This window comes from Lepisma saccharinum, chromosome 2, assembly GCF_977018435.1.
Source record: "Lepisma saccharinum chromosome 2, izLepSacc3.1, whole genome shotgun sequence".
Taxonomy (NCBI): domain Eukaryota; kingdom Metazoa; phylum Arthropoda; class Insecta; order Zygentoma; family Lepismatidae; genus Lepisma; species Lepisma saccharinum.
In genome coordinates this window covers 53,094,088-53,117,914 of record NC_139230.1, presented here as the reverse complement: position 1 = coordinate 53,117,914, position 23,827 = coordinate 53,094,088, and the positions used below count along the sequence as shown (strand labels likewise).

At 35.0% G+C, this 23,827-nt stretch overlaps 1 protein-coding gene across 1 annotated transcript in view; it reads right to left on the bottom strand.

Annotated features, from left to right (window-relative positions):
* Positions 1–1,927: 1,927 nt before the first annotated feature.
* The window catches only part of LOC145984033 (protein Wnt-16-like), a 176,024-nt gene continuing 154,124 nt past the window's right edge, over positions 1,928–23,827 (bottom strand). The window contains exons 5-7 of the mRNA XM_083117367.1: positions 22,842–22,982; positions 16,910–17,128; positions 1,928–7,434 (exon numbers count right to left, since the gene is read on the bottom strand). Coding sequence (XP_082973493.1) covers positions 7,333–7,434; positions 16,910–17,128; positions 22,842–22,982 — 462 coding nt within the window. The 3' untranslated portion in view covers positions 1,928–7,332. The remainder of the gene's footprint in view (positions 7,435–16,909; positions 17,129–22,841; positions 22,983–23,827) is intronic.

Below are 23,827 nucleotides of genomic sequence, written 5' to 3'. Positions count from 1 at the left end.
CAGAGGTCTTCGGTCAAATACGGAAAACAAACAAACTCCGTCGGATCATTCTTCATCAAGACAATGCCAGCTGTCACACATCTCGTCTAACAACCGACTTTATGAACAGTCAAAAAATCGAATTGATGGGTCATCCGCCATACAGTCCTGATTTGGCACCCAATGACTTCTTCTTGTTCCCGAATGTCAAGAATAAATTGCGTGGACAACGATTTTCGTCGGCGGAAGACGCCGTTGATGTGTTCAAAAACCATATTATGGAGGTGTCTCAAGAAGGTTGGAAAAACTGCTTTGACAAATGGTTCGAACGAATGCAAAAGTGTATTGACCATAAAGGAGAATACTTCGAAAAACAATAAAGCAGTTTTCAATGCCAAATTCCTGTTTTTTCATTGTTAGGCTCAAAATATAAATAGTGACCCTCGTACTGCACTTGTGCTGTTAGAAAATGTTACTTGTTGATATGAAAAATTATTTACATATGTATAAGTTGCTGCACAATATCAGGGTGGCTACTCACTTGGAATTCCTTGAATTCCAGGAATTACACATGAATTATTGGCTCCAGAAATTATACATGAATTATTGGCTCTGGATATTATTCATGAATTTTGGCAAAACATGAAATAAGCTACAAGCAGATGTTTTCTCTATTCCAATTTTTTCTCCGTAGATGTGAAAAATTACAACTTTTATTTATCCAAATCACATTAAATTTATACATGTTTATAAATGCCCTGAGGCAAGTTTCTCTCAGTTTAGCTTTTTTTTAGGTAAAAGAAAGCTACATGGAAAATAAAACTAAATTTTCTCAATCTGTTTACTTTGTTAGTGCCTCTTACAGAACAATCTATCTGACAGATGGAAGATTATTACAATATAATATATCTTGAAGTTGATTAGGTAAATTTTTTGGTACATCGGAATCATACTAACCCTTTATATTGTCAATATTTTTGTGTGTGGAAGGGAGGGTGAGAGTCGATAATATGTAAGGTTAGAATAGAGAAAACATGTGCTTGTATCCTTGAAGTTTTGGAAAGTTCCCCTACAAAACCAGGAATTATACTTGAATTTTATCATAGTCCTAGTGATCACCATGAATCTTTTTGCGTTATCGACACTCAAATTCTGCCTTTTGTCTGTGAGGATCATTTCATGTGCTGAAAATTATCTTTCAACAGAAACATAAGTCAGTAGTGCAAATTTGAATGCTGAAACATTACTTCTCAAGGCATGAATGCCAAGAAGGACCAAACTGATACGAGAGTGTGCAAGGCTGCACAGATCAGAAGTTTGCACTTGGGACTGTGCAGGCAGTAGAGATGATTGGGTGCCAAAACTGAGAATGGGGAGGGGGGGGGCAAGGACAGTTTACTTTATCTTAGTAGGCAAGGCTTAGAATTAAGAGTCTATAGTGCTGGCGTAAAAAAGTATGGGGGAACTGTCCTCATTCTGACGTCACTGTTACCTGTGTTACCTGCAGGTAACAGTGAAGTCAGACATTTATTGTTTCCTTTAATGCTTTCATAAAGATCATATACTTGGATGGAGGGAAATCCACAGAAAACATGTTTCAAACACGCCAGTCATTGAATTATTTCACCACCAAACCTAGTAAATACCTCTGCGAGATATAAAAATTCTGCAAATCTAAAAAAAGGTTTAATTTAGGCACATAAACAGAAAATAGGTTCTAACAAGCAAAATAGGTTATTTTAGGCACTATAAAACTTCGTCAGTTGTTTCGTTTTTTAATGAAACGCTGATATAACTTGTTATTTCTTATTTATCTGCAAAGGAAAAAATAGGTTAAAAACCTAAAATACGAGGTCTACTTTTTAACAGATGAAGAGAGTGAACAATTCCAAAATTCATCGGATGATAGGTACAGTGGAGTCCTTTCTGATTTGTTCATTTGGCCTTACTCTCTTGCAAATGTTTATTATGATGTTGAATCAAATCCATTTTGATTGTTGGTTCCTGTAATTAATTTTCTTATTTGATTACAAAATGTTTTGCATCACATCCATGATTGCTCGTTTTGCAATTTACTTCTATGCAACAGGTGAAAGTAAAAGTTTCCTATTTGTTGCACATTTTCCATTGATTACTGAGGTTTCATATTTCTCCAAATAAGACACTAGTAAATTTAAAGCTACTTTTATGTAGCCATCTAAATAATTTAGTTACAGTAAGTTTGACACAAAATATATATATAGATATTTATAAAAATGAAATATGAAGATTTGGACAAGTTTTACAACAGTAAAATTTCATTTCCAAACAATTCTGTACAGTGAACTTAGAAACAACAAATATGTCACACTTTAATCAAATGTCATTGTGTCACAAAGAGTAAATGAACAATCAAACTTGAAGGCAAACATCTATATTCTACACATATCCTATTATTTGCACAATGCCAAAGGTTGATGTCAGTTTTCACTAATTACACAAATTGACAAATATTCAGTCTTGTTTACAAATTATTTGTATCGCATATATTGCCTGCAAACACTGACCAAACTCAATACACATGCATCCATTCATACAGAATCATTAAATCATTCACACTTCTCACACTCTTCAGACCAGGAAATACATTTTCAGGTGAAATATGCACACAGTTGAAGTAATGGAGCCAATAAAATTTACGAGAGAAAGAAAATGAGATAGCATACTGCATAATACAACTAATAACAATAAACGGAGAAAACATGATTATGAAAGATTAATACAAACAAGAATATAACACATGATAATAACAGTCACCATCATTTTCAGCACAATTTATTTCTCTAGAAAAATTTAAACTAAGATACATAATTTTGCATCCTCCGAAGCATATTTTAAGATGTAATTTATGTATGTGCTTACTAAAAATTAAAGGTCCCCAGAGTAGTGTTTCTAAGCATTTTGTAAATGTCAAGTAGCCCCCATGAGGATGGTGTAACTATAAGAGTGAGGAATAGCACTTTTTGCCAATCAGTGAAACATTTTCTGAAGGGTTTGCCATTCTTAGAAAATTTGTGATAATAGTGTATATTTTATGATCATCAGTTTGCCACACCACTGAGTCCCATGCAATCACATGGAGTTTTTAATTCTACAGTGTTTACATTACATTGAATCATACTGAAAATAGAAATCCTATTTTCTGAAATCCCCCTAATAATTTCAGTAATGATAATTATATATGATAACAAAAACTAGTCTTAAATATACTTATTCACTGAGCTGTATGCTCACTCTCCAACACATCTCATGTTTATTTTTGTTCCAACTGCTTCATCACCATCATCAATAATGCTTTTTGCATGTATGTTTCCCTGTATTTTTGTTGTTGTCATTGATGTTGGGTTATATTTACACATTAATAATTTACGTTGTCACCAACTGAAATTTCTAATCACTGAAGCTCTCTAAATACACATTGTGTATCACATTTTATACCTAAAGAACTCTTAATATTATGATGAGCAGAATGATAAATGAATGAATGAAAGAACAACCATAAATATACACCTATACTTCAACTTGAATCCAGATCCCTGATAGTACAGCATATTAATTGTGTCTTCATTATCACCTGTATTAACCATCTTGAAAGTATCCAACACACACACACATGTACACACACACACACACACACACACACACACACACACACACACACACACACACATACACATTCTGTAGTTATACATCTTTATATGTATGCATATAGGGGAGAGAGAGAGGACATATAAAATTTGATAATAAACTAGTTATAAAATGGTTATTTTGCAAGAAATTATCTAGATGTGTTGTAACATATTTGCAGCTGTTCACACTTTGCACATGTAGTGCTGCGTATGATCATTTGAGTGTTTGATTAAACTAACAGTAAGCATTGCCATCATGTTAACACTAGGAGGACAGACCCATCATTTTGATGGGTGACTTTTATATATATTTTAATTTTGACAATGCTAAGTTTATTCTGCAGCTTCCATGTACTGTGACTTTTAATAAATATTAATGTTTTATATAAAGTTAAACTTTAATCCCACCTCTGAAGGATACTACAATTGATTACTACCATAAGTACGACCACCCTTAATTTTGACAGGCACAGTTTTTTAGGTAGATATGTCTGTAAGCAATAGTGGATTCAAAGTGAAATGAAGCTACGTTCATTATTGCTGATTGTTGCTCGTCTGACGAACGTTATTTCAAATTGCATGTTAGTTCAGATGGAAGTTCAAGTCGACATTCTAAACCAAATGGCCTCTATACCACAAAGTTTGGATGCATAAGATGGCCGATGCATATGTTCTTCAATGTTTTGAATTCTGTAGCCATCAACTCCTGGATCTTATACAAAGAGAAAATTTCCAGTAGAGATTTTATTTTCAAATTATGAAAGGAATTGGCTGCATCTTATGTGACAAAAAGGAAACAGATCTCTCCCAGACCAATCAGTGCACTCCTGTACAGTAGTACTAAATATACTTGCCAAATCGGAGGCAGTAAAAGGAAAAATGTAATCCAGAAACCCCTGTATGATCTGTAAGAAGTACTTATGTGGACCTTGTTCTTGTTCTGGACACACATACTATAATTGTGTTTAATACTTTGATGCCTCTGGTGGTTTTAACTAATTAAAATCCAAAGATTGTAATCTGTGATATAACTGAATATGAATAACATAGTCCTTCTGACCTGACTATTTGTTCCCAATATTCCCCTCAATTATTTGCTGTAGGAGGTAGAATTGTGTAAGAAACTGTTATAATGATGTAAAATTGAAACAAATAAATAAACACAGAAGTTGTTTTATGCTCAAGATAACAACAGTGGAAAATATTGCAAGGAAAAAAAGAACCTGCCAAAATGACGGGTTTGTCCTAATTGGTAGTCAGGAATTCACCGTCTTCCTAGTGTTAAACACTTTTCTTAAATAATTCATAGCAAAATATCATATCATCGTACTTCTTAAGAAAATGTTAAATTTTTTTATACTTTCTTCAATCTGTTTTGTTCTTCTAAAATATACAGACAGATACATTATTTTAAAGTATGTGAATTGAATAGGATGTTTAAATATTAAACAAAATTAATAAACATGTATTCACACATATTTTTTATTTCGAAGCTCTATGAAGTAGAAGCAAGGAAATATAACAATCATAATCCTTGAAAAATAAAATGAAATTTTGGATAAGATTACTGACAGACATCTGTTAAGTAGGAGTAAAGGTTATAGATCTGCAAATGCAGTTTCTTTGAAGCACATTGCAAAATTCATCAGGGATCAAATAAGTGAACTACACAAGAAACGGTAGAACTAGATATTGGAAGAGAAGTGTTAAGGACTTGTTATGATAGTGCTTTACATGGTTGAGTCATCTGTGGAGCAGCGGCCAGTGTGCGGGACAGGGAGACCACATCTGCCAGCATTTAGGCCCACATCGGTACATTGACCTTGGCACTGGATACATTAGTGCTTCAGCATCCAGATAGCTGGTGTCTAGTTTGCACATGTTTGTGAAGTGCTAAGGTGTTAGCAAGTGTTTTATATTTTTTCATTCTAGTTTACATATTACTGGTGATTTTCTGCAATATAATAATGCCATGCTATACATACAATTTGAAACAACGAATTTTTATGTATGACTCTTGCATCATTACGAATTCTTGTACGGAATTTTCAGCAGAATTCCGAGATGTTCTTGTTCCACACAGAGACATTGTTCGAAAACTTGTGAACAAATTTAGGGAAACAGGGTGTGTTCTTGATTAGAAGTGAAGGATGAAATGATGTGTGCTTACTGAGAAAAACTAGACAACATTGGAGCAGGATTGGAATATACTCCTAAAAAATCTCTCTGGCATATTGCACAAGAAACAGACATTTCCATGACATCTGCATGGTGAGCTACCAAACTTTTAGACATTAGCAGAAAAATGAAGCAACTTCAGAAGATGAACTGATGTGTGTTTGTGAAAATTTCATAAATGTGTGGATGTAGGGGGAAAACATTTCGAACACCTCTTGTAAGAGCTTACTTCATTACATTTTGGTTACGTGGATGTTGTATCCAGTTTGCTGGCAGACCCTCTCTCACTACCTGGTACACTAGCCTTGCTCCATGAATAACTCAACCACAAAAAGCACTGTAGAAACAAGAATATGAAAAACTAGATGTGGTGAAATGTTACAAAATAAGGATAAGAGATTTACAAAAGTAAGCTGGAATGTAAACAAACAATGTGGAAATTCTAGTGGAATAAATGGGTGGTTTTGAAAATGAATGACCTGAAAATATAATGTATTATGTTTGCATTTAAGATTTTCTACAAGTTTTATTCCATTGACATAAATTTCCAACACAAATTTTGAATAGACATCGTGGGCCTAAAACAAATTAACAACATGTGTACATAATGAATTAAATATATTTTGTTGTGCAATGGTTTGCAAATTGGTAAAGTGAATGCAGCAGAATAGATTGAATACTCTTTGTGCAAAATAATATCATATTTGCACTATACAGGATGATAACATTTTGTTGAGTGTTATGCCTCCTACATTCATGTCATATCCACCTTGTCTAACATACATGTATAATTTTGCAGCCTGCTATTTACATGATTTAAATTTACACAGTGATCAAATTCTGTTCAAGCCTTGCATACCAGGTCTTGAGCTCTTTCTTTTAATACTTCTTACTGCAAGTTGATCAATATGTGGTAATAAATATTGTTTAATACTAAATAAACTACACTCACATAGATCTACACATGCATACAAGGAAAGAAGAAAAATGTATACAGGACATCTAAATTCAATTTCCATTCTATTACAACATGATCAGGATGTCTATCATTTAACAATTTTTCAGTAATTAATAATTCAAAATACATGTAAAATATTACAGTGTGCTTGTGACTAACTTAAAAAGCAGAAATTGAAAGTAATGAGGAATAAGTTTGAATTCACTGATGCCTTAATAGGTTAGGATTTAAAATCTTACACATATTTTATGACTAATAGCTAATACACTCATTCTTGCACATGTTTACAAATAGAACTGATAAAGTATAGCTAACAGCTTTCTATGAGAGAGTAAGAAATTTGATAACGTTTACATGTACATAATACTCTTGTTTTCCCTTCACCACTACTACATACAGGACTCTTAAAACTATTGTGGCAGTTACATATTTACAATATTTTAACTTAAAAATGAAAGTAGAGAAGATCTAAAGTTTTATTTACAGTAGAAAATAATTTGCACAGAAAGTAAATAAGTGACCAGTTCTTGTAATTACATGAGATTTTCTTTATTTGCATGTGTGGCGGTCCATCAATGTTACACATGTCTTGCACTTAACATAGCAACACCAAACAAACTTGCAGTGACATCGCTCCACATGTTTCACAACCTGAAAAGAGACCCAGCAAAGTAAATATCAGGACATTGAATGAGCCCACCTTATATGATAATAAGGATGGGGTAGAAAATAAATATACTCTATCAGAATGCATTGATATGAACTCTATTAGCTTTCAGAAAAATTGCAGATAATTCTATGTGTCTGATATTTCCATAAGTATCATGTGCTGGAGTACATAATTCTGACATTTTGTAATTGTCTTTATGAATTTACATTGTAATCCATGTGTCTTTAGTTTTTAAATTAAACTGCTTGAGTACGAAAATTCCATTTCAGTCACCTAGTTACATATATCAATTAAAAAGGTGAATGAATCCAGGTTCTCCACTGAATGTTACAATATCAGATTGACAGAATATTGGTTATCAACATGGATGTCCACAGGATTTTTTCAGGGGGAGTGAAAATAAAGGCAATTTTATTCAGGAAGGGAGGGGTAAATAAGGCATTTTCCCACCAAAACAGTTTTTCCTTCCTTCCCCCACCAAAAAAAATGCAATGACTTCAGGACACTCTGTAGTGAACCTAAAAGGAACCCTTACTCATCAATTCGCCAATTCCTGATCCTTTCAGAAATAGTTGTGATAAAAATCAATAAAAATAAAATCCAATATTAGAAGAAAACTAAATAAAAAATCACCACATGAATGCTAAACTTGGTCTCATTTTTGCCACAGATTAGGGTGACCATATGTCCTCGTTTTCACAGGACAGTCCTATTTTTTAAGTGTCTTGACCTGCGAGCATTGCCATCCGTGATGCAACTCTAAAAAGCCAAATATGTACGTTGGTTGGCAAATTGACATTGGAATTATGTTGGGCCAATGGTGGTTGCCAATGTTTGTCCAAGCATGGAAAAGCGAGTCAAAATCAGTTTTAGAAACAACTTTTTCATGCTAAGACAACTTTCTGGAGTATGCTGTAAATTCTAGATTGTAAAATAAGTGACATGTAACAGAATTTCTTTTCAAATATTTCAGTTACAGAACATACTGGAAATATATTCTTAATGAAAGTAGAAGCTATTTTTAACTTGCAGTCACTCACCAGTCCTTTGTCAGCTGCCATGGATGAAAGATGTGTTGGTAACTGCTTATTATTTGTCTCTTTAGCTGTAGTAGAACAAGAACATTCTTACAGGTATTCTTGTGAAGGTGATTAAACAATGCTATGTGCAGACTAAATTCCATGAAAGCTGGAAAACTAAGTAAACTCTAGAAAGTTTTTGTGTTACCACTTGAAGGTACGATGTCTTGAAAACAATGATACAATGTGACAGAAAGTGCTGTGTATTTTTTTTATTTTCATAAGTAATTTGTACTATTGTTTACATTTGGCCTCTCAATAAATTATGTATATATGAAAACACGATCCTATCCATTCTTTAGTGTTCAGTACGTTGGGCTAACGTAGTAAACCATATGTTGGCCCAATGTAGAAAGCACACATTGGCCCAATGTAAAAACCACATGTTGGGCCAACATTGGAACCACGACTAAAATTACCATTGCCCAGTGATATGTTTTTACGTTGGGCCAACCGTGGTTCAAATTAGCCAAGAAACACAAAACGTGAAGTAAAATAAACTAAATCAATCAATCAATCAAGAACATACAGTATTGACATGGGTAATCATAAATTAAAAACACAAAGTTTCAAACTTTTTACCTATAAAGGTAAAGTATGCATATAGCACCGTGCCATGAAGGCAAATTATGGGGCTGTGGGGGTAGGGCACCACATATTCTGGATCTCTGCCATTTTGGATGAGATGTAATCAGCACCATACTCCTGCTGCCTTTACCCCCCCCCCCCCAGGGTTGCCATTGATTTGAGGCTGGGTGAGCCCCAGAGCCACTTTATGCAGGGACAAGGCTGGAAAAATTCCAACCTTAGATCACCCACCCTGGGAATCGAACCCAGGTCTCCCACATGGCAGTCAGATGCCCTACTGCTAGACCACTGCGGCTCCTTTTTACCTAATGAATAATATTTTTAATTATATAGATCACCACAGTCGATGATGAGTAGGGAACCGATTTTTAGGTGATAATAAAGTTAGACTTTGGACTTTATAAAAAATATACAATTTGTCCAACGTAAAAATTTTATCATATCTTGAAGTACTGCACCACCATATGCTTTTCAATGTTTTCCCATGAGTGGGCGCTTGTACAGACATGGACACTTCTGGATTGTAACAATCCCATTAACTTTAAATGTGATCATTACAACCCAGAAATGTCCATGGAGAACCTTCTCTCTATCCCACAGTTATTGGTGCAAACTTCATAAATGCAACTGCCCCTGATTTGCAAGGCGGGTTTGGTTCTCGCTGAGGCATAGTGGCCGCGGTGGCTCAGTCGGTAACGCGTCTGACTACCATGCTCAAGGTCCCGGGTTCGATCCCCGGCCGGTTCAAATCCGGGAACTTTTCTAACGGTGGAAGCGGCCCCGGCGCCTACCCAGCGTCGAATAACATGGGTACCTGGGGGAAACCCTGGGGGGTAAAGGCGGTCAGGGGCGTGATGCTGATCACATCACCCCCACTCACGACCGGATCAAGAAAGTGTGGGGCGTTACCCCCACACCCCCTATACGCCTTCATGGCGTGGTGCTATGCACAGGGGAACACTTTACCTTTTTTTACCTTTTTTGAGGCATAGAGGTAATGTTGGCACCTTGTGATGAAGAGGTCATAGGTTTGATATCCACTGGAGGCATATATTGGTTCAGATCCCACTTTAAACTGTAGGTCAAGTCCCTATTACCATTTCTGTGTATAATGAGTGCTCAAAAAGCTCACCCTCAAAACTCCAACAGCAGGCAGGTTTGCAGTGGTCTTCTCTCCTTCATGAACAGTCTCTATACTAGGGCAGTTGTAGTTTTGGGTGCTAACCCTTCTCCTTTCAACTAACTATTGTGTCAAGGGGGGGCGGAAATAGGCGACATGATTGGTCACTTGCAGGGTTGCCATTCCTACTCGTCACAGCAGGCACTCAAAACAGCCAATCAGTCGGAGGTATTCTTGGAATCTTCCGCCCTCTTATGCTGTTGGAGGCCCCGTTTCAACAACTGAATGATTTTGTAGCTAGGATTCCATCCCAAAACAGGCCACATATTTGTTTGGTATGCTATACCTACGGTCCTTTAATTGCCTGGGAAGTACAGCATTTAACAATGTAGAATGCCTCATCCAGTCAGTTTGCTCCACATTTTTCAAATTTCATGATGCAGGCTTTAAGATGGTGGAAATTTGCACAAACATTGGCACCCCTTGCTGTTGCATTGCTTCTTTTGCTGCTCGCAACTTCGCAAACTCTACATAGCGAAGCACAAGTCACCTCATTCCATTACCGCTATTGGCTGATTAATGGCATGATGTCACTTGGTATGGCAGAACGTGTAGAAGCATGTGATCAATGTCGTGGAAGGTGGTCACTAAAAGTTCAAGGGTCTCAAAGCTTTGTGGTGGAAATTAAGGGTCATCCTTAATAAAAGTAATTTTTAAAGTTAAGCGAGTGGTTTAAAAGGCGTTTTTCAAGTCAAGTCAAAGATATCTGAATAGCATATGCCTAGGACGTAGCAAAAAATATTGGTATGGGCCTATACTCCATCCCAGCTAACTGTGGAGCAGGCAAACGAAAGAAACTCTGTACAAGTACTGGAATGAGACAGCTCCACCAATGAACATGTGAAAGGAACGGAATTGCATGTAGTGGAGGAAAGCGACTGAAGTTACCAGCCTACACATCAGCATCTACTGCTTTGCTCTGGCCAATAGATTTCCCTCGCTTCTCTGACGCTATGCACAGCCTTGCTCCACAGTTATGATATGATATGATTTATTTGCATCCAAGGATTACAATTTTGTACAAGTAGGTACATCTGTAGTATAGGACATGTCAAATAGAAGTACATGATAATAAAGTTTCGTAATTTTAACATAAGATACACACATATACGTATATTGGTGTATTATAATCCTTGCATGTAAAGATTATACTTGACAATTTCAGTTTGATGTGCAACAGCAAGCTCTGCATGTATGGTAACTAACCACACCTTTTAACATTTATCTTGGTTAGACATAGTAGTATAGGACATGTCAAATAGAAGTACATGATAATAAAGTTTGGTAATTTTAACATAAGATACACACATATATATTGGTGTATTATAACCCTTGCATATAAAGATATTATACTTGACAATTTTAGTTGGATGTGCAACATCAAGCTCTGCATGTATGGTAACTAACCATACCTTTTAACATTTATTCTGGTTACACATACACAAGACCTGGAGTCCTTCACACTGTGTCCAATAGATATGTCTGTATGCATTCAAAAGATGAGTGCTGCCTCTGTATATTCTTGTATGCTGTAAAATGAATGTTTAATTAGCATGGTTTTCATTTGATTCTTAAACCTTTCCACTTTTGGTTCGTGTCTTAACTCTCTCGGCAACTTGTTATACAGGTCAACTGCTGAGTTTTTAGGTCCCTTCTTGTAGAGAGTCTTCATTCGAATTTTATCTTTATTTCTCATGTTCAGGCTATGGATAACTTCATTGGTTTTGAAAGTACTAATATTTTGTTTGATGTATACCAGACATTCATAGATATACAAACAGGGTAATGTCAGCAAGCGGAAGTTACGGAAGAGATTTCTGCACGAATATTTCACATTGACCCCTGCCACATTTCGAAGTGCTCTTTTTTGTAATTTAAACAGTATGGAGCTATGTACCTTGTTTCCCCAGCTCATGATTCAATACCTTATTACTGATTCAAAGTTTGCTATATAGAGACTCCTGACAGACCAAAAGCTGGTAATGTTTACCATTACACGCAGTGCAAAACAGACTATACTTAATTTTTGTTGATGCATGTCAATGTGGTTTGAGAATTTCAAGTGTTCATCTAAAACAATACCCAGAAATGTAGTTTCTTTTGCATGCATTAAGTCTGTATTTTGGAACTTAACATTAATATTTAAGTGTTTTTTTTTGTTTGAGAGTGATTCACCCACATGTTCAATGAGATCAATCAGGGCTGAATTTGTGCCTTTTTGCTTTGTGAAACCGTGATGTGTCTTGCTTAGTACTGAATATTTTTCACAGAATTTTTCAACTTTCATTAACATTGCACATTCAAATTTTTTTGAAAACACAGAAAGTTGTGATATAGGTCTATAATTGGCTACATCTTTTGGATCATTTTTCTTGTATATTGGTTTTACAATTGCTATTTTTAGTCTGTCAGGAAAGAACCTGTTTCAAAGGAATTATTTATGATGTGTAGGAGAGGTTTACAAAGCTGTTTGTAGCAACCTTTAATCAGATAATCTGGTATTTCATCAAATCCAAATGAATGCTTCTTTTTTAATGACCTGAATATTTCCCTTAATTCTAGTTCAGAAATGGGTGATATGAATGATTTTTCATTTTTTAGAGCTGTTAAAGCCTTTGCGCCTGTCTTGGTCATTTTTTTAATTTGGGTAGCACATGGTACTGAGTTTATAGAGAAGGTGTTGAATACATTTGCTACATCATACGAATTAGTTAATTCTTTGCCTTTTACATTTAATGTTATGTTTATCTTGTGTTTGAGTGTGGACATGTTACACTTCGGATTATATCCCACATGGCTTTGCATTTGTTATCCGATGTTTGTATCCTTATGTCATTATGTCTGATTTTTGCCTGTTTTAATACTAATTGATATGTTTTTTTATACTTCTTGTAGTAGGCTATAAAACTTGGGTCATTATTTACTTTACTTTCTGCATGAAGTAATTTTATTTTTCAGCTAGATATTTCTATTCCATTTATTATCCAGGATTTTTCTTTATTTCTTATATTTACTTGTTTTACAGGAAAGCATTCATGGTGGAGTAGGCAAATTTTATTTAGGAGGACATTGAATTTCTTATTTGTGCAGGGTAGTTGATAAATGGCATCCCACGTTTCTCCCTCTGGTTTCTGCATGAATATATCAATTGTCTCCTTTGTGTATTATCTTTTTTTTATTTTTTTTTATTTGACTCAGTTATTTTTTTGTTTCTACACTCTAGTGAAAGAATCTGTGATAGGGTATAGAAATCCATTTCCCAATGATGAGTGTTCAGATCACCAACTATACTAATCACAACTCCAACTGGCATTTGAACTTGATGGCAATTTCTGGCATGTCCTGTCCCTGTCCCTCCATCATTTTCAGGGGTGTGTGGTCCGATGGGTGTCAACAAACTCAGTTGCAAAGCAAAAGTTCAAGGGATCACATCGCTCTCCCGAAGCAACATTGTCAAGCGTACTTCTCTTTTTGCCAGTCGTCTTTATGTGACTGTGTGTTCGCCTGCATTATGATCTGTGGGTGGTCCTTCCGGAAACTTCATCATTGAGAACCATGTGTGCAGTTGTAGCCTGCGTACCATTAACCCCTGCTGATTTCTGGTGCTGACAATACTGTTGCCCGAGAAGACTCTTTCTCACTTTACAGTACGTTTGGCAACATGTGGTGGACACAACGCTCATTTGTTTTGTCCGCGAAAAACATTCGGTACCTTGTGACTTGAAAATGCCTGATCTCAGCCGAAGAAAATTCAACTTAATCACTGAATCGCTGTTACTCAACTGCCAGTTGGAATTGCATTCAGTATAGTACCACAAAAAAGAGAAGTTGCATAAATATTTTATTCGGGGTTGTATGAGAAATCTTGGGGTGCTGAGCAAAAAAAACATAACAATCATTGGTTTCTTTGGATTTAGCTTCAGCAGAGGATCATTCTCTCCCATATTTGAATGTACAATAGAAAGCAACCTTTCCACATGTTTGGATGGAGTGTACTTCAAAACAGGCTTCACATGGTTCTGAGAGTGCTGAGTCATTTGATGTGACAAAAGTGTACAATTTTGTGTAACATTTGGTTCCAAATATGATTTTGAATGTATTCTTTTTAGTAGGGATGGGACAGATTAATCAGTACTCTATCAGTATTGGCCGATATTGGTAGATCAATGTATTGGTTTATTGGTAAAATTACCAATAATTTTACCGATCCAATATGTCTATAAATATCTTATAATTTAGTGCAAAATTCTGCCATTTTGTTATAATTTTATGGATAATCTCCATGTCTTACTTTTTACAAAAGTAAATGTCTAAATATGTAACTTCTTTTGCACTGCAGTCACCTCAAAACACACATTTAGGAGTGTAATGAACCATTCAGGTTCTTCAAGGACCATTTTGAATTTTATGTTGGATCAGTAGAATATTGGTTATTGGCATTGGTAAACTTACATCATAAAAACTTTATCTTTATCAGTATTGGCCAAAATTTCATACCAGCCGATCCATACTTTTTAGGCTTTAAGTAATTCACAATTACATAACTGAGAGCTGAGTCTGCATTTTGTTGCACATGTTTATGCATTTTCACTGAGGCTTTCGCAACCACAGATGAAAAAGAAATAGAAAAAGCAGGAGTATTTGGTATTTTAAGTCTACATGTGGCCTCCACCAAAGATATTTTCTCAACCACCAAAGGCTTTTAATATTTTCCAGCCCTATCCCATGGGGCCAAAGTTCACAATTTATTTTTATTGTTGCAATTACAGGAAATCCTCGCCATGCATTTTCATAATCTTTGTAAAGTTGAAATTAAGCATTTAGTGTGTTTGTATTCACAGATTTGAAAAAAGGTAGCATAGTAATGGATGTTTTTGATTGTTGTAATTGGTATCTTTTCTTAACAACTGGCTAGAAACTAGTTCGAAAATAGCACTATTCCAAACATACTGTTATTTCATGAAGAACATCATGGAAAATTTTGAAACTAAAGCTATTTCTTGTAATACTAATGGAATTTTAAAAATTATTTAAATCATCAAAAGTATCATTAGGTTTAGCTAAACTATAAATTTGATAATACAATATGATATCTGATATTTAGTTTTGCATTTCTTCAATACTTTCACAGCATATCAGTTCATGCAGTTCAATATGATAGATGCTGTCTCATTCATTTGAATTAGAATAGTGTGGATTTCAGTTCAACAAACTTGCCTAATGAAGATACCTGCAGTGAATGATAAAAAGGAATTGTTCACAAAAAAATATCTTGAAGAATTCTGTTCACTTCAAACAACATGGTAATATGTCAATCTTCAGTCTCGTGCAAATTAATTGGAACAAGATTTTCATTCGTAATTTTCTTGGGTGGCAAATGGCAAAAATGTGCTACACAATGCTTATTATTACTTATTATTTGATGATATGCTTCCTGTGCATTGTTTGCACATTTGCACATTGTTTACTCATTGATTCAATAGTACCTAACTACTCTGTCTGATGACTGTTTAAATCTTAACATTTATTTATATGCATGTGTTTTACTGTTGAGATTTCCTTGTGAGATTTATAATATCCTTCTTCAATTGATATGACTCCCCTAGCATTATCACATACTGTTATGGCACAAAGAGAGATGGCTACTAAATTTTTGTGTTGGTATAGGAACTGCAGATAGAATTATTCAGTGGCACAAACTGACTGGCTCCATTTTACCCACCTGATGACCACTTTGTCCTCAGAAAAAACAAATACAACCCACAGGATCACCACTATGGACTTGGCTCATGATTTGGGGGAAAGGGGAGTGAATCTGCACATGTCTAATATTCATCATAGCCTTCCAGCAGCTGGAAGGAACACTCACAAATTCCAAAGAAGCAAGTTTTAACAAGATAATTGTGGGCTAGGCTCATCGAGATTGCACAATAGAAGACTGGGAAAAAGTTATTTTGCTGATGAGATCCACTTTGAACTGCAGGGGTTCAATATGCTGAGGGTTCAATATGTGCGCTGAGCTAAGAATGAGCCAACAACTTCTGCACATTTGCAACAGACCTCAAAATATCCTGGGAAGTAGACGTTTTGTGGATTGAAATTCTGAAAAGGAGAGTTGTTCCTGATACAGAAGAGGTTTCTGGATGGTGACAGAATTTTTCAGCAAGATTTGGCTTCATACCACAAAAAAAAAAGTGCAGAAGTCGTGAAATTCTTAATGACAACAATGTTTGTGTTCTAAAATGGCCAGGGAACTCTGTTGACATTAATCCTGTAGAAAACATGTATGCTATTTGAAAAATGAGACTCACAAAACTTGACTGTTCCACAGAATATGCATGATAAGTCTCTCGAACTTGAGTATGGTTTCATGATGATGAATGTATGTCAAATCGTGTAATACAAATTATAAAACAGAAAGATGAACTTATTAGCTATTTAGAAAGATTACAGATATGTAATTCATTGCTTTTGAATAGTGTAATTGATGAATTAGTGCATAATTACAAAAAAATACATAAAATATGTAGCGGTTGTTGTGTTCCAATTAATTCACACAGGACTGTACATTTTCCTTAAAATTTAAAATTTCATTATGAGAAAAATTACCTGTGTATTGTAGCCTCTGCCACAACAAAGAAGATTACAACCATCAGGTCCCTTCGATGTTTTGTTACAAATTCGACCGTATGTACCAGGAATGCCTTTCTCTCTATCCTCAATGCAATAATTTGGTGACTTATGAATGTGAATTAAAGCTCCTTTTGGCACAGGCCTCTTGGGATTACTTTTACGTCGAATACGTGGCTTTTTTTTCTTCGCTGCAATCTGTCAATGGTAAAGAAGAAAAATATATCATATTTATGTACCTCAATTTTAATAAAATTTGACATTACATTTTTTAGTGGAAATTATAGTTCTCAATGCACAATTTTCAATTAAGGCAAAACTGTATAAACACATAGAATGACTCTATTCCATGTCAATCCTTTCACTGACAAGCTGAACAAGAGTACCTGACACCTAATCCTGAAAACTGTCCTTCTAGTTCTGATTCACTTGAATGATCTTATGTGGGATCCAGTATTGAGCTCTGAGTGCAATCATATGAGATTATCTTGGATATTGTTCGATTATTGATGTGGAAGTTGACTTTTCTATTTGTGCAGTAGTCTTTGATCAGCCAGAAGAGGGTGCCAGGACATTCCATACTCCAGCAAGTCTCACACAGGTGGAGCTAGCACAGATTATCAAAGACAATAGAGATGTCGACTATGATCCCCAAGATGTGCAGCAGTTTCCATCAGAGTACATGTTGTGGATCTCCCTTTGGTGAACTGGTGAACTCAAATTGGTCTCCTGTTAGTCATCTTATAAGGCAAATTTCCTGTTGTCTTTTCAGTATTAATTTCTTGAAGACTTTGCCAATTGTGTTCATGAGACAGGAGGGTCTGCATGACTTTGCTATTGTTTCATCTTTGTTAATGTCTGTTTTGATTAAAATTAAGTTAGCTTCCTTTTAAGAGGCTGGGATAGTTTTCGAGATGAGAATCACATCCATCAGTTCTGAGAGGAATTGAGAAATTTAGGTAGAAACTTGGTGTAGTAATTTTGTCGGGACCTGGTACTTTGTTATTTTTCATGCTGCTGATTGCTTGTTCCATTTCTTCCTTAGTGAAGGAGATTGTGGGAGAGCCTGGTTAATTTGTTTTGCTGTTTTTCTTGTTTCTTTATTCTTGGTGTTATCAGAAGTGGGATCATCATCCGGAAGCAGCTGCTGCATCAGATAGTCAATTGTGTCTTCCATGCTACTGGTAACTGATGTATCCTCTTATTGGATGGTTGTTATTGGTTGTTTGATCTTTCCTGTGGCAATTTTATAAGGAAGTCTCCATTTTTCATGTTCAATTTTAGATTTTACATCACTTTCAGATTATAATCAATGGCTCACTTGCTGTATATAGCTGTCTCACTTCAATTCCTAACACACTGTACTCAAGACTGCAAGAGTTTATAGTGTTTTTGGTTGAAATTAAGATTTCAAAAGGGGTGAAGATGAAAATTAAGGGACATGGAAGTACCCTTTCACAATTGCCTGGTACCACCTAGAAGGAGATCAAATGTTTTAGTGAAATTCTGTACCCACTCCAAAAAATGTGAGGAAGGGTACAATGTACACCCACTGTTCCACAATCCTCTCTTCTCAAAAACTCAGGAATATTTTTTGATTGCTTGTCCAAATTTTACAAACAATTTCGTTTACAATACTGCAATCAACCATACTCTCAACCTTCTTGTAGATGTAAACAAATAAGTTTTAAAACCTTCACATTCTTTAAAAGCTCCCACATCCTTCACATATGCACTACAATTGGCAACTTTATCTTTCACTCCTCCAAGCTGATATACAACCTAAACTGCCAGATCTGTGTTGACATTTATGTGGATGAAACATCCAAAGAACTCAATCTTGCAATGAATTACCACTAAAACTTAATTCTGTATTACAACTGCCTTTTGACGGGCCAGGCTGTCATGAGGATTCTCGCAGGGTGACACGTGGTCACAATACAGAGTCACATCACCACTATTTTCTGGCTTTCTAGACCAGAGTTCGCTACTATTGCTTTTAAGTAGCTTCCCAACTCAGCAAACACAAAAACCTACATAAATAAATGCTCTCTTGGCCTAAATATTATTTCTTTTTTGCTATTTAGGTACATACTAAATGTGAGTAACCTCAGTTTATCACTACCACACATTCACAGACACCTCCGGAAAAAAAAAGTTGGCTGGAGAGATCCTACATATCTATCATGCTATCTTATATGCTGAATTCAACAGATGACATTAGAATGTTATTCAGACTGTCCAAATGGTGTGATTGAACCTGTTGACTGTACTAATAGTGTAGTAACTTGTGGACAAAAAAGGCAAAATAGCTGGACCTCATGATTGTGTTCGATATGATCTAATATTGCATAGTCATGTTATCACTTGTTATATCTTCCAAGTGATGTGAATTTTTATCTATAGAGTCCATATTATGGCAGCTCATCATTTGTATCCTACACTGTGCTTAGTTCAGACTTTAATCTAAAGTCCTGTTTATAACAAGGTGTACGGTGTGACCTACTTAGGAAGATATCGTGAAAAACATTCACAAATGTGACATTTGTTGCTCTTATGTTCATGTAAAGTGTGTGGGCCTCACTAAGGATGATAAAGGACTTTTTATTTGCTGAGACTGTGATGAAATCCATAGTCTTCTGGTGACAAATTGCGACACATCACTTCCTTGTTTATTGGTTTGTTGATTGATAGATTGATTGACTTGGTTTATTTTACTTTGCTTTTCTGCCACTTTTGGCTAATTGCAAAGATGATGATGAGTGATGATATGATGAAATTGAAAATTGATGAAGTTACACTCACAAAGAACACCCATGCCGGGATTCAAACCTGGGACCCTTATAGTTCTGTGCCAATCACTCTGCCATGGGGGTTGGTTTTATTGGTTTGCAGCAAAAATCTGTTCGTCGCATAGAAAAATGGTAGCTTGAGCAGTCATCAACACGTTTCAAAGCATTTGCTACAAGTAATGTTGTAGAATATTTGTAAAGTACTCGCCTCACTATTATCTTTTTCCAAAGAATTAAGGGTCGCAGGTTCAAATCCAAAGCTCCCAATTTATTTTTTTATTTTTATTTTTTTTAAGTATAACATCAGATACATTGAGCATGGAGTTTAGTAATTAAGATCAATGATTTTATTTCAGAATGTTCGCAAAAAATAATTCGGTGTTGAAATTGATGAATGTTTCCAGCAGCTCAATGTATTTGTTTCTTCTTTCTTGCACTAACATTCAGCAATTTGGATCGAAAAATACCTAAATTGTTGTCGTATTCCAACAGATAGTATTTGGTCAAACAAAGAATGTGCTGACTATGGCTCGGAAGTTGATGAAGAATCATCTTTTCTGAGCCTACAAAACAATGCTAAACTGAATATCAGTGAGTTTTCCTTCAGCTAGAAGCAGAAAACATTATTTCTTTGCGTTTGTAGGTCTTCTTTTAGCTTTTAGGTCATTTTCAGTAGTTTTTGCCTTTTTTTTTACATTTTACTTAATTTTATGGCTTATTTTTCTCCTTCCTTTCGTTTCGTGAATTTTAAATGCATTTGCTAGCATAACTTGTAGATTTAAATTTCCTAACATGGTCTTTTTAGCAAGTTCATCATTAAACGAATATATGGTCAATAGAAAAGCACAACTATCATTTTCAAGTTTGTCAATGCATTAAATAATTAATTGTGTTAAATTTATTTTTCCCCACACCAAACTTAAGATATGTTGTGTGAACCCTACTTTGAGATTCCCTTGCTAGCCTCTGTTATCAATTTAATCTTTGCTTTTAAAATAAAATTAGTCACAATATTAAAGAAGATATAATCTTATGTACGCCAAACACACATGTATTTCAGTTGCTGGCCGTCTACTGTATTGTGGAAGATCCATTCTCAAAGGAGGTGAATGATTTATACAAAAAAAGTTGCAGTTCATGTTATGTAAGCTTGAAGTTAAAATAAAGAAAACTAAATTAGCACTTAACTACTTTTATCCCTTTGCTTCAGTAGTTTAGTCGTTAAACCACCAAACAGGGAATTATTCATCGACTCTCTTTTAATTTTCTTTAAAAATCAAGTTTTGATTTTCAGGGCAAAAAGTATTTTAGACCATGTTTAAAAATTATTTTTAGGTTATTCTACAAGTCATCAACTTCCCAGCGCTAGCGATGACTAATCTATGCTTCCTATCTGATTTCTGCCTCTGTCACATGGTATCTGATTGTCTGCTTCAATTTAGATAGCTGTATGGAATTTAGGGTTTCCAAGTCTTGGAAGAAATCAAAGGCATTTCCATGAATGTAAAGAAATATTTCGAGAAACGCTTTTCGCCTTCTGAAATAGTTTCTGCCATGGTTTGGCCTCGATCTTAAGACCCCTGTCACACAAGTCGAGATGTCACTTGTACTGAACATAAATTTAACGTAAAATTAAGTAAAATGTAACAAGAAGGGCAAAAACTACTGAAAATGACCTAAAAACCAAAAGAAGGCTGACACACACAAAGAAATAATGTTTTCTGGTTCTAGCTGAAGGCAAACTGACTAATATTCGGTTTAGCATTGTTGTGTAGGCTCAGAAAAGAAGATGATCCTTCATCAACTTCTGAGCCATAGTCAACACATTCCTTGTTTGACCAAATACTATCTGTTAGAATACAACAACAATTTAGGTATTTTTCGATCCAAATTGGTGAATGTTAGTGCCAGAAAATATAAACAAATACATTGAGCTGCTGGAAACATTCATTGATTTCAACACCGAATAATTTTTTGCAAACATCCTGAAACAAAGTCATTGAAGTTAATTACTAAACTTCATGCTCAATGTATCTGATGTCTTACTTATAATAATAAAAAAAAAATAATAATAATAATAAAAAAAAAAAAGGAGAGCGTTGGATTTTGAACCCACGACCCTTAATTCTTTGGAAAAAGATACTTGTGATGAGAGTACTTTACCAATACTCTACAACATGGCTTGTAACAAATGCTTTGAAACGTGTTGATAATTGCTCAAGCTACCACATTTTCTATGTGATGAACAGATTTTCGATGCAAATTGCGAGAATTATTAATTTGCAAGGTGTTGTTATATTTTATTTGCATAAACAATTCGTAATTATGCCCTTATGTGTTCAAACTTGACAGCGATTTCTTTCAAGTGTACCATGAGCAAGTGCAGTGTTTCCAACCTCACAAAAGTTTTTCTGATTCCAATTTTAACATTTTAACATTCACTTAAATTATTCCTCATACTTGAGTTTTCCGTATTTTTCTCTATTAATATGTTGATCAATTATAGTTTCTGACTTCATATTATTGAATAGAATGTAAATTTTTCACCACAGGGTTTCTTGCCTGGTAGAGGGACCTGCAGTAAAGTTGGCAACTCTCTTCTCTTTCTCAAGAGCCATGTTGCCACATTAACGATTTCTGGACTTAGAAAACTTTCAGGGCGGTCAAGTAACTTGTGGAGAAGTGTACATAAAAATGTCAGTCTGTCAATATACTTATCTACCTATAAAAGTAACAATGTGGTACATTTTTTAAAAAAATATTTTGCATTTTTTGATGTTAAAGAACAAAATACATCACTAGGCCATTTTGGGTACATATGTACCAAATGTGGCCTAAACTTTACTATTTAAAAATATCTTCACTGCAACCATGTTACTATTTGGAACTGGCTCCAATTTGCAGTAAATGTCCAGAAATGTTCCCTCTTTTGAATCATGGCACTAGTTTCCCTTTCCTGACTTTGTACACAATTAGAAACAATTGCAAACCTTAGGTAGACTATATTGGGTTCAGGTACCTTATATCCATCCTCCAAGATAAACATTATAATAAATTTTGATACTGATCAGTATTTTACATGGAAACACATTGAAGTGTAAAGATTATAAATTTGATACCTGAATTGCTAAGTGATATTTTTTTTTAAGTGTGTCACCAACTTCATTGAATGAAGGCATTGTTTGCCAACATGTCTTGAGTTCACAGGAACCAGATACTCCATGGCAACGACACTGCATTCGCATCAATGATGTGATTACCTGTTCCATAAAGAAAATATATCATTAAGCATATTAAGCATATATATATGTAACAATAAATGTACCATAATAAAACTAATTTTCAAAATTTCTTTTTGTGGGGACAATTATTATTTCTGTAGCAATCAATTTACTAAAGACATGAGTGTCTTCATTTCTGGGAAGTCAGTCCAAGAGCATTTCTTCATAATGATACCAAGCACAGAAGCAGATTGAAAGTTTGCGACAATAAAGTTTATGTGATTATTTTGGAATGCTTCATGAAATTATTGCAATTATCCCATCACAACTGTTTTCTGAGCCCACTACTTATTTTCAAGTAGCTTCTCAATTGTCCTCACAATGCTGGGTCAATGTCAACATTTTTGGAGCTCCCCCTGAATATCAAATCCAAGACCTCTCACACCAAAGATGAGAGCGCTAATGATTTGGCTATGCAGGAGCCCTAGTTAATATGCATATTCAGTCTAAAGTGCCACAAGTGATGTTTTAAAAAAAATTAAACATTTCAGCAGAGTTATTATTTAGAATATTCCATGTGGTTCTATGGTCAGTACTTGGTTACATGTTATCTGAATCTGCTAACAAAATTCTGAACTGCAAGTGTTTCTGAGGAAATGTGTCACTTTTTCAATTCAGACCTAAAACTACTATTTGCAAACACATTTTCGTGGCACCAATCAAAAAACTTAATTTCTAGAATTTCTGAACTAATATATTGAATTTTCTGTATGGGATGTCAACAAAAAGGAATTTTAAAACATCTCAATAGATGAGGCTTTATATTGCAGAAAACCCAGTGTGAATATCTCTCCTAGCAAAGTTAGGGTTGCATGACTTTTGAA